This window comes from Hydractinia symbiolongicarpus, chromosome 3 (genome assembly GCF_029227915.1).
Source record: "Hydractinia symbiolongicarpus strain clone_291-10 chromosome 3, HSymV2.1, whole genome shotgun sequence".
Taxonomy (NCBI): domain Eukaryota; kingdom Metazoa; phylum Cnidaria; class Hydrozoa; order Anthoathecata; family Hydractiniidae; genus Hydractinia; species Hydractinia symbiolongicarpus.
The window spans coordinates 23,369,986-23,381,386 of record NC_079877.1 but is presented as its reverse complement, the minus strand read 5'-3'; the positions used below and the strand labels follow the sequence as shown (position 1 = coordinate 23,381,386).

The window sequence follows — 11,401 nt, the reverse complement described above, 5'->3', positions numbered from 1 at the left end:
TACGTCTTTTTGTAAATTTTAACTCTTGAAATTAAAATTATTCCATTTTAGTGTAAACTACTAAGCAAATTCGAAAGATCAACACAGTATGGATGTCAGTCCTGATGTTATATCTGGTTTGGGATTTAGTATGTATTATTATTATTATTATTCATGTTCTCTACGTTGCATGTAAGATAGGCACTATTAGTTGTAGTACAATGTGATTAGTGTTTTGGCATTTACGTGACATGCTATCTTAATTAACAAGGAAAGTGAAAACTTCCTTATTCAAAGTTGCCTGTTTTTGTGTGATTGCTGATTAGAGCTCAGTGTGGGATTTGTTTTTATAGCATACTGCATTTTTAAATTTTGAATGCACCGCATCAGATAGAAATGTTTATGTTTATCTGATATGTCTATATGTTGGTAGATCCCTGTTGTTAACTATAGCATATTGAGACCTTCATTACTTTATATCAACATGTTGTATCATCTCATTATTTTCTTTAACAACTAAAAAACTTTAGACAAAGAATTTTAAACAAAGTTCACTTCTAGTGTGGAAAATCACTTACCTTTCTCAAAAACAAACTGTCACACGACTTAAATGATGTAAAAATAGAATCTGCAAAACCTCTCAATCCTGTTTTCCGCTCATTCTATTTTTTTAGTCATTCCAAGTCTTTATAATGCTTATCAATATTTTGCTTATGAAAAACATGTATTGAAAGTATGTTTGCCAAAATGACCACAAAGAAGTTGTTTTGACTAAAAAGTTGCCAAAGCTGACATTTGTAGGTAATTTCAGGTCTCCTGCACACACAACATCAACAGGATTCTGATTGGTTGGTACATATCATAATTTGTTAATATTTTTTCTTTTGTAGAGCATGCACCTGTGAGCCGGTTTCTTTTGGTGTCAACTGGCATTCCATCTGTGGCCGCTGTATTTTTGTCAAATGGATACCGAAAATTATTCACTGTATCATGGACAGATGTTATTCATAAAAAACAAGTAATTTTCTCATTCATATTTTCACATTTGGCACATGTTCCTTCTAGCCCCTTTTGTTTAAACAGGTTTGCTGTAACTAGAACACGATCATACTGCAGTTGTTGGAGAGTTCCATTTGTTAGGCCTACTCCCAAGTACCACTTCACTTCTCTGATTTCCTATTGCTAAACTAAAGACGATTTTAAACTTAAGGAAACCAAGCAATTTTTACAGGAATTAGATTTAAAGGTTAGTGTACGCTGCAAAATAAAAACTTTAAATTTTAATACACAAATAGAGAAATCACATTACCTTTTTGTAGCATTGATTTCTGAAAATGCATGTGAACGAAAATTAATGTTTAGCAGCATTGTGGGTAAACTTTTTTCATACATGGCTGCGATGTATATATTTTTTGTGATTACAAAATGCAACACAAAAGTGTATGCATAAGGAAGAAAAGTCGTAAAAAAACCACATTGCGTTTGTACTTTGTATTTAAAAAAGTTCAATAAAAGTATCTATTTCTAATGTCAAGGCATCTGTACTTCTATTGACATGCGCGGTTCATTATTTTGATTTTCACCTGTAAACAGTTCTAACTTAACTGAGTTTTCATTCAATTATGTACGCCAAATTAAATTTCAGTAGTCAATGATTTGGCCACCTGCAGTGTGTTTTGTTTCTGAGCTGGCACTTCAACAGACTGAATGTTTTTTTTACTCCATTTTTTAAGGGGAATTAAAAACCAAGTTAGTTCGAACTATGAGTACGTTGGAATTATAACTTTTATGGACCAAAAATAATTGATAATAAATAAATTTCTCATAGCAGCGCTTGTTTTCTAAACTTATTAAATTAAACTTATTATTTTATGAATTTTATAAACATTCCAGTTAATTCTCTTAGTATTATGATTTACACAATTTCTTATAAAAACATTTTTTAAAACCAATGCACTCCAACTTTTTTAACTTCAAAGCCTGCCTTCAACAGATAACAACAGTACCGTTTTTTTTAAGATTGAAAATTTATAAATATGTTAGGCATTATACCTGTCATTTTTATCAATTATGACAATTACGTGGTCAACTTTAGAACATTATTCAGAGATTATTTTACACAACGTTTTCAAAGAAATCTTGTTTAGGATTGAACTCAGCGTTTTGTCATGTGTGCATTCCCTTAACACTTACATATTATCCCTCGAAAGGATTCACTTTTTTGCAGAGTATCCTGTAGACTTTAAGGCTGCACATATCTGTGAATTCTAACAATGCGCTTTATTTGCTGTGTTTAATTATTTTCTTTTTCTTTCACCTAGATATTGCGGTTTATCTGTTCACAGTTTATCGTGGATAATTCTTTCGATGTCATTTGCAATTGTTTGTTCATTTATTATTTTTTGGTGTTGGAACGAAGATGGGGTTCAAAGAAATATATTGTATGTGATGTAATATTTATCTCCCTTCACAAACTTAAATTAGGGTGGAATACAATGAAAAGGCATTTCAAAAGTGCTTAGGAAAGTCTGGAAGCTGTCAGTTTCTCAAGGACTTCAAAAAACTTTAACTGCCCTTACAATTTTTTTGGCATTTTTTTGAAATCATTGAATATATTTCCTCGATTTTGGTTTATTCACACAAAACCCAACATTGTAGAAAAAAAGCAATATATTTTCTTTGGTCTCAATTCAGTAGTTTTTGACTGTTTACAAGATGCTCCCAAAACTTTTGTTAAAGCAAAATAAAATTTCACTGTAAACAGACAAAAGAAAACTTAAGTAATATAAGTACTACCGTATTATAACCATTATCAAGGTTGACATAAAAGACGACAGTGGCCCAGCATTTCACTTTAACTCCCGGGGGAAATGGAAGCTTGTCGAAATTTGCCCCTTTTCACTTCAGTTTAAGTCTTTATTTTAGACGAAGTGAGACTTTCATTTGAATGCCACCTATGTGTCGTTTCTAAGTGGGTGCCAAAAAGATTTAAATCCAGTTCGTTTTGGTACCAGTGATTTTACATTCTGTTGTTGGCAACAGTAATGTTAAGTCACTAAAACACAATTATAATAACTGTTACCTAAATGATGTTCATGACTTTACAATTGAAGATCAAGCTTATTTTCTATTTTAATTTGATTAAGAAAGTTAAACTATAAAAAAGTAGAACGAAAGTCTTATAGACAAACGTTAGACACTCTTTCTGAATGTGAAATCTGATTTACCTCAGCACTCCATAACTACCCATGCAAATTGTTAAACCTAAAAATGTTAAAATGGTAACTTCTTTGCAGCTAATACGCCCTTTTTGATAATTATGTTAAAATTTGTTTTTCTCAGTTTTTTCCCTTCACTTAATAAACAGATTTTGGATTCTTCATCTAAAGATTAACTAGCTGTGGTTTGTCTGCCACAAGAATGCTGAAAAAACTGTAACTGACTTTGCGTAATAAACTTTTTTACAAACATGTTTGTTTTAAAATGTCATGGAAATATTTGTGAATAGAGTGTGTTTTTTTTATTTTTTACTGTTTTTATTTATATTTTAGTCATTCTTTTTCACAAATTGGTCATTATCCCTTGGATTATATTTTATTCTCTTCAAATCAAAAATATTGGCAAGCAATATACCAATGGTGGAAATAGTACCGAAAGGGATGTATCTTTTCATGACAAACAACAGATTGCCATACGCTCTGTTTTTCCTTTAAATCTTGCTTAACTACTTGTGCTTCGTTCTGAGCTCTATAAATTTTTCTGTTGATCCAATATTTTAGAGACACCTCTTTGTTGTGTTAAAACTTTCACTTGAAAAGTTCACAAGTAGAAAACATCTGGCCAGTCTATTTAAGTTTCAGTTTATCACGTTTTGAGGTTCAATCCTTTAAATTTTTTAAGGTGAACTTTTTCGGTGATTCAGCGAAAATTAATGCTTTAGTATTTTTTCAAGAGCATTGATTCGCGAATTTTCTTGCTATGTCTTATTCGCAAAAGTTTCAGTTGTATGTTTGCAAGAGGCGAAAATTTCACGTTTCGTGTTCACTTTTCGATTTGAATCATTACCTTAGAATATCAACACCAGTCACAAACCGCTTTCTAAGAAATCAGTAATTCTTCCATATTGGTTCAAAAATTTTCGCTGACAATCTATTGTTGGTTGGAAGAAAAAGTCTAATGTAGAAAGCACTAACATGTATAATTCCTTAACGCCACGTAGCTATGGCCCACTGTTTAGTATGTTGGTATACTATTACAAAGACATTCGAAGCAACGCAGAAAATGGTAGATTTTCGTTTTCAAAAAAGACATTTGTATATATGCTTGCAGCACAGGTAGAATATAATTTCAATTTTTTTTAACATTTTTACATACACACTTCTAGAGAACTGGCACTACTTCCTTTTTGAAAGAATGCAAACGGTTATTTTATTAATTAGAAAGCGTAAAAGCTCACTATGGTTCCGTCGTATTGTTTGTTGCAATTTAGGCATTTTAACTTCAGTCGTTAGCCCATGAAAAAACCCATGGTAATCGATACCTACTAAACTCACTGTCTTTTTCTTTCAATTTGGCTAAATTTTTGTTTTTAAAAGGTCGGCCAACGTGTATGTTAGAATAAGTGTGATTATGAGTAACTTTTTGTCCCTTTTAAGTTTTGTGAAAATCTTCTGTAATATGAGTTTTTATACATGTATTAGTGCTTTATCTTCTATTTTAACACAATTACCAACCTCAGCTACCTTAGGAAAAGTACTTTTTGCAGGAAATTCGCGTTTTTTTGTTCCGAAATTGCCAAATTCGCGTAAAAAACTGGTTCGATGGGATAGGTAGAGGAAGATGTGAATGAAAACTCACATTATTTCTGTAATTGGACGTCAGTATTTGTGTCATAATCACTTGCAAAATTTAATTTCGACGAAACATTTGTAGTCTTCCGTTTTGTGCAAGTTTCTCCTCGCGAAATATGAAAAAAATAGGAAATAATTTGTTTTCCACAAGTTTGGGTTACGCTTAGCATATTTTCGTAATTACGGGTTATACCGTAATTATTTTAAAATAACGCGCCGGTAAAAATAATTAGCAACGATAAATTACAAACTTTTGAGCACGGTCAACCCGTATTAATAATTAGAGGCAAATAAACTAATCCGTTCAATATAAGAAACATTTTTTTGAAAATTTTCCTTAATTTTTTTTTTTCAAAATAATTTTTTTACAAAGCTATTTCTTCTTGTTCTTGTTTCCCTTCGACATTCGCAATGGAGCATTTTACCAAAAATGTATGGAAAAAGCACAGGACGAGCTTGACATGGACGAAGACGAAAATGATAATCCCTTTGCTTGATCTCAGTATCATAATATATCGAAATATATATGTTCATTTAATCTAAACCACTGCTTGATTTTTTTAAATAAAAAATGCGATCCGTGTTAAATTAGAGGTAAATAAAACACGCCAAATTTTCGACCCGCGTTAATAATTGGAGGCGATAAATTACAAACTTTTGGCCATTTTTTTCCGTCCGCGTTAATTAGAAGCAGCGTTAAATTGGAATAATTACGGTACATTATTTTTACAAAAAGCTGGACATACGGCCTGCTCGGTTGCCGTAAATCTTAATGCGATGACTGTATCCTTATCAAATGAAAGTCAAAGACACTGGGTGTCAAGGTGATTGTTCAACTTTGTGTAATTATACATTTTTTATTTGCGCTGAACGAAATGAGAAATAATTTGTTTGTTTCTACGGTGACTTTTTATTCTGTAATTAAAGTGAAATTATCTTTCTTCTAGATGGTGCTAAGTAACGAGAAAACATTTTTAATGGCTTCCTGCGGCATTGTAAGTGTTAACTCTCTTCGTCATCATCTCATTGTGTTGTAGTAGTGTTGGTGTGAATCATCAAAGCTGTTTTCGCGTTGAAGAAGTTCACCTTTGGCTTTTTATATCCTTGTGTTGATTAACAGGCCTTTCAAATCGATATTCGTTAGGTCCTGCATAATTTCAGTATTTGTAAAGTATTCGTCTTGGATAGAAAGGGAGGTTGGGAAACGGGTGTCGTCTTAGGGGGAACCAAAAAACTGAGAGAAAAATCAGGTGATATAAAAATTGCTATTATCACCTGGTCCATGGTTTCTGGAAAGGTGTGTAAAAGAATATTCGGGAAATTATTTCGTTTAATTCTAGCGTGGAAAACGTGGAAAACTTAGGGGTAGGCAGAGCTCAGTGTTGAAACATATGTGCATATGTTAAAGAATCTTCCAAGCATGACTTTTTAATTAACTTCCCAACCGAAATATTAATTTTCCAATCGGCCTTCCTTTGTGCTTATTTTCGGGGTAAAAAGATAGAGTAGTAACTTGATGGGCTTATTTTCGGAGTAAAAAGATAGAGTAGTAACTTGACGGGCTTATTTTCGGAGTAAAAAGATAGAGTAGTAACTTGATGGGCTTATTTTCGGAGTAAAAAGATAGAGTAGTAACTTGACGGGCTTATTTTCGGAGTAAAAAGATAGAGTAGTAACTTGACGGGCTTATTTTCGGAGTAAAAAGATAGAGTAGTAACTTGACGGGCTTATTTTCGGAGTAAAAAGATAGAGTAGTAACTTGATGGGCTTATTTTCGGAGTAAAAAGATAGAGTAGTAACTTGATGGGCTTATTTTCGGAGTAAAAAGATAGAGTAGTAACTTGACGGGCTTATTTTCGGAGTAAAAAGATAGAGTAGTAACTTGATGGGCTTATTTTCGGAGTAAAAAGATAGAGTAGTAACTTGACGGGCTTATTTTCGGAGTAAAAAGATAGAGTAGTAACTTGACGGGCTTATTTTTGGGGTAAAAAGATAGAGTAGTAACTTGACGGGCTTATTTTCGGAGTAAAAAGATAGGGTAGTAACTTGATAGGTTTATTTTCGGAGTAAAAAGATAAAGTAGTAACTTGATGGGCTTATTTTTGGAGTTGAAAATTAAAAAAAGTTCATGTTCTTGTTTGTGAAGAGGGAGCTCGTTGGAAACATTTGTGAAGTTATAGCCACTTGTCACCAACATTTTTGCTGATAAATTCGATTTTTTTTGTTTTACTATAACCAACTTTTTTATCGATAAAGTTGCAGTAAGCTATTTGTTACCGACTTTTTACCGATAAACTCGTAATGTCACGTGTAACTTAGCCACTCGCAGTTTCCGTATCTTCTGTTTAGATATCAGGTATGATCTACAGACTAAATCTTCTCAAAATACAATCCTGGTTTACAATTCCAAACGCTGTGAGCAGTAGGTTTCAACGACTGTATTCCTACTTCCTATCCGGTGAAGCAGCTACAACTTCAAGAAAAGCGTACATGGGAGCCACCCCAGAAATTCACGAAGACATGGTGTTTGATTACGTTATGAGTAGACAGCGACAGAACGTGGTCAGAGGAGGTGGAGTAAGTTAGTTTTGTTTTTTACTTTTTTGTTTGTTTGTTTATGCTTGTTTGTTTGACCTAGGATCATCTAGCACCTTGTAGGGCGCTATTTCAAGCCATATAACGTTGTGTTATAGCATATACTTATATGTTTTGATTTGTGTGTCATCCCAAAACTTGACAAGGAAAGCACGGAAATTTTAGCACACAAGGGTTTTTATGCTGCAATGAACCTCTTTTGAGTTCACTTTTTAAAATTATTTCAACGAAATGTTTTGACGGAAGGAAAAAATATATCCTATGCGATGTAAGTCTTTTATTATGCATTATAGTTCTTCATCGTATTGCGTGCGTATGTCGCGATGTTGCAATAGTGTTGAACGTTTGCAGTTTTGTCTATCGATATGCAAGCTCTTTCATGCATGGTAGTTTCTCATCCACATGTTGACTTGATTTGAAACGGAAATTATATTACGAAACAAATGAATAATGAAGTCTGGTTTGGCACGTCGACTTCACGTGTGTAATTCAGCGTAACGTGGTTTTTTTTGCTAATCAATTTGACTTCTGTTTAGAAATGTTACTGTCTCCTTGACCCCTCTTGTTTAATGGTTTTTTAATAAGTCATTAGAACATATATTTACATTTTTTTTCATTTTTTTTTCATTATTTTTTTTTTATGTACTAACTTTTTTTTAGTAACCTTAACAACCTTGTCTCATGCTGCTATTTTCACGACAGTTTTTCCTTTTGTGCTATATCAACATTTGAGACACCGACTGGTTTCTGCAGCCAAACGAGGTCTAATTAAATTTCAATAAGCAAAGGTCAACTCGCTTGCTTTGTGTGTTACATAAGGCTACAGTTGTTCGCAAAGAAATGTGACCTTTCTGAAATCCCAGCAAGTTAAATTTTAATACAAAAGGGTCAACTCGCTTGCTGTATGTAACACACATCAGGATACAGTTCTTTGGAAAAAACAAATATGGTCTTTCTGAAATCCCAGCTCTGACATCTGTAATACCTTTAGTCCTATATCGGCTTATAATCTATAGTAGTGCAAAGAAAAAATATACATTGGGTCAAGAAAGAAGGCCTTGCGTCCTCCTGTGCAATAGCGGATTCAAGAGTGCCCAAACGAAGGGAAACGAGCTTTTTGTAAAACCGCGATTTGGATGTCAAATTGATTGCTTTTTCCCTCTCATAGCGGATACTGTATTAAGCTGTAGTGTGCTAAATAAATTTTTCCTTTGTAGAAATGTTATAATTTACAAAAATGAATAAAACAGTATTTTGCTAGCTATATCTAATTACGATTCCTTGTCGTTTAGCGAGTAGTCGCTTAAATTTTCGAGTGAGTTAAAAAAGCATTCCGCACCCAATATTTTTTGATTTAGGAAAATCAAATTTTTTTGCTATTTTAAAGTTCAATTTTACTTTACATTATTTTAGGATCGTCGAACTGTTGGTCAAGGTTACGCTGACGTCATCAATCCTTCTTTCGGGAGTCTTTTTAATAACGCACGACACGTGGAACAACATGCACCGCCCACACCGCAAGCCCCGCTCACTCCACAAGCGCCGCCCGCTCCGCAACCGCCTCCATATCCTGAAGTGGTAAACGAGGCAGAGCCCACATCTGACGTACGTGAAGAAAAGGTAATTATGCTTGCATTTACTTGCTTGATCCAATAACATGCGGAATTAGTAGATATGATTAGATCGCTGTAGGGAACATATTGCTCTGTACCTTCGGGATATGGACGAAATCTTTGTTGTGCGAGGTTTTTAATGATGCGCTGTATAATGTTTTAATTTTTCAAAGCCTTTTCAATAGACTGCATTTTTTCAAGGTCCATACTCCATTGACGCTTATTTTGTAAAACGCAGCTTAAATAGGATTGTTGTCTGTCTGTGAGCATTTGTTCGTTTCACGAATATGTCAAGAAGGACAGGCACTAAAAATACGAAAAAAAACTTTCCTCGCTTATCCTAATTCCGCTTGAAAATCTGTAAATTTAATTTATATTTGGTGCGTTATAATTAGACGTGGAATTGTGTAGTAGATTTTTTGATTAACCGCCCGGACGCTTGTTGACTTTTAAGGCGCATATTTGAGCGGAGCGCATATTTTAAATTTTTTTGCACAACAGTATAGGTTCCAAAAGCAAGACTCTACTTGTTTCAAATCCAAGGTAAATCACACAAAAAGATAAAATTAGAGAGAATGAAAGCTAGCGTAACACTCTTTTAAGAAAATATTTTCAAAAAAAAAAAAGCGCGAAACGTTGTACGCCTAGAGAACTACTCCTGTTAGGTTGTTAAGTTTCGTTAAAATTCTATGCATATGTTTTCTATTGTAGGTGAAAACTTTAGTCGATATGGGTTTCGCAAGAGATGCTGTCGTTGATGCTTTAGCAAGTGCTAACAATGACATCCAACACGCCACAAGCATACTACTATCCGCACAGTAAATCATGCAGAAACATATTTTCTATTGCTGCGTATTTCTCAATACCTTTGTGGTTATCGTATAGACGCATACATGTGAACAGGATGGAATAGCGATTAAAGCGCTGTCAGTAATAAGACAGGCTGGATGAAGTTCCTGTCCTTTACTGACATGACAGTGTTGATGCGTTTTGGGACACAATTGACATGATATTGATTATTTTGTGCAGATTTGGCGTTTTTGTTCCCGCCAGTTAATTAAAGCTTTGTTGATATACGTTTCAGATTTTGATGTATACTAATATCAACAAAATCAATATGACGAATCAAGAAATTAAACGGACGCATTGGATTGCACAATACATTACGTAATGTTTTGGTTATTGTGCAGCGATGCAAATAGCAATGCGTTTTTTGAGTAAATCAGTATTCCTGTCAATTGATTGGACATCAGTAGTGTTTCCATATGTTTTGAATATTCGACTCAATATTGTTTTGTCTTTCTTCAACCCTACCGACTTTAAAATTGATAGAAAAAAAATCAAGTCTTTCGCACAACTGTGCACATTTTTAGGCTTTTCGCAGACAAACAAAATACGGGTATTATAAATATAGAGGTCTAGAGAAAACCAACCGGGCGATTTTTTTGACGAATCTGACGATTTTTTTTTCCTTAAAAATAAAAATTCTCCACATTCAAAAAACACAAGGTAGTTATTGCGAAGTACATTTTTAAATGGACATGAACTCTTTGACCAGGTCAACGTGCAGTTAGACGTAGGTTGTGACCGATATCTCGTTAACCTCTGTTTAGAAACTGCGTTCCATTTGCAAAAAGTTTTTTCGATAATCTTTTTTGTGATTTAATTTATGTGCACGAGGAAATAATTTTGAACGGCTACCAAGGACTGTATGCGGGTGACCTCTTAATACAGTAGCAACAGCCTGAATTGAATTATCAAGCTCTTTAAGGCCTTTTGGATCGTTGTGACAACCTTCTTGCACAGTAATGGATATAATTTAGTGACAAGAACTCCAGAATTTTTGTGTCAAGCCTAGTTAAGTTCTACCAATTAATTACCACTATCTTATAGGTACAGAAGAGGAGCCCTAGGGACGAGGTTGATTAAGAATATTTTATATCTCTGTGGCAGGATTGAGGAAAAAATCACATTAGTCACAAAATTCATATTGATCTTATACAAAAAAAAATACCTCGTTATTTACCTCCAGGAAACATAATTGCTTTCGTTAATTAGTTTTTATATATGAATAACAGACGTTTTTAATAAGATTTGATTTTTTTCCTTTTTGTATGACGTCAAACATGATATGATCTCGTTTGAAGATAGCAGTCATAGTGTCTTCTCTATAGTAGTAAAAATACCTATTGTATATTTATTCAAAGTGATTGCCACCAGCTTTAGTCCGGACCTCCCCTTCTCCAGCCCCTCCCCAATCCAAATACATTGTACGAAGAGATGAAAACTGATGCTCGAAATAAGGATGCAGAAAATATATACGAGGGATTTTCTTTCGCAAGCTAACGACTACTTAAAGATATT

The 11,401-nt window shown here is 33.7% G+C and overlaps 1 protein-coding gene across 1 annotated transcript in view; it reads left to right on the top strand.

The window, feature by feature from the left end:
- LOC130636319 (ubiquitin-associated domain-containing protein 2-like) overlaps positions 1-10,324 on the top strand; it is a 67,634-nt gene extending 57,310 nt beyond the window's left edge. Inside the window, exons 2-10 of the mRNA XM_057445998.1 lie at positions 51-128; positions 870-997; positions 2,301-2,420; positions 3,531-3,640; positions 4,199-4,313; positions 5,777-5,824; positions 7,179-7,406; positions 8,838-9,044; positions 9,749-10,324. Of these exons, the coding sequence (XP_057301981.1) occupies positions 89-128; positions 870-997; positions 2,301-2,420; positions 3,531-3,640; positions 4,199-4,313; positions 5,777-5,824; positions 7,179-7,406; positions 8,838-9,044; positions 9,749-9,859 (1,107 nt within the window). The 5' untranslated portion in view covers positions 51-88 and the 3' untranslated portion in view covers positions 9,860-10,324. The remainder of the gene's footprint in view (positions 1-50; positions 129-869; positions 998-2,300; positions 2,421-3,530; positions 3,641-4,198; positions 4,314-5,776; positions 5,825-7,178; positions 7,407-8,837; positions 9,045-9,748) is intronic.
- Positions 10,325-11,401: the final 1,077 nt, after the last annotated feature.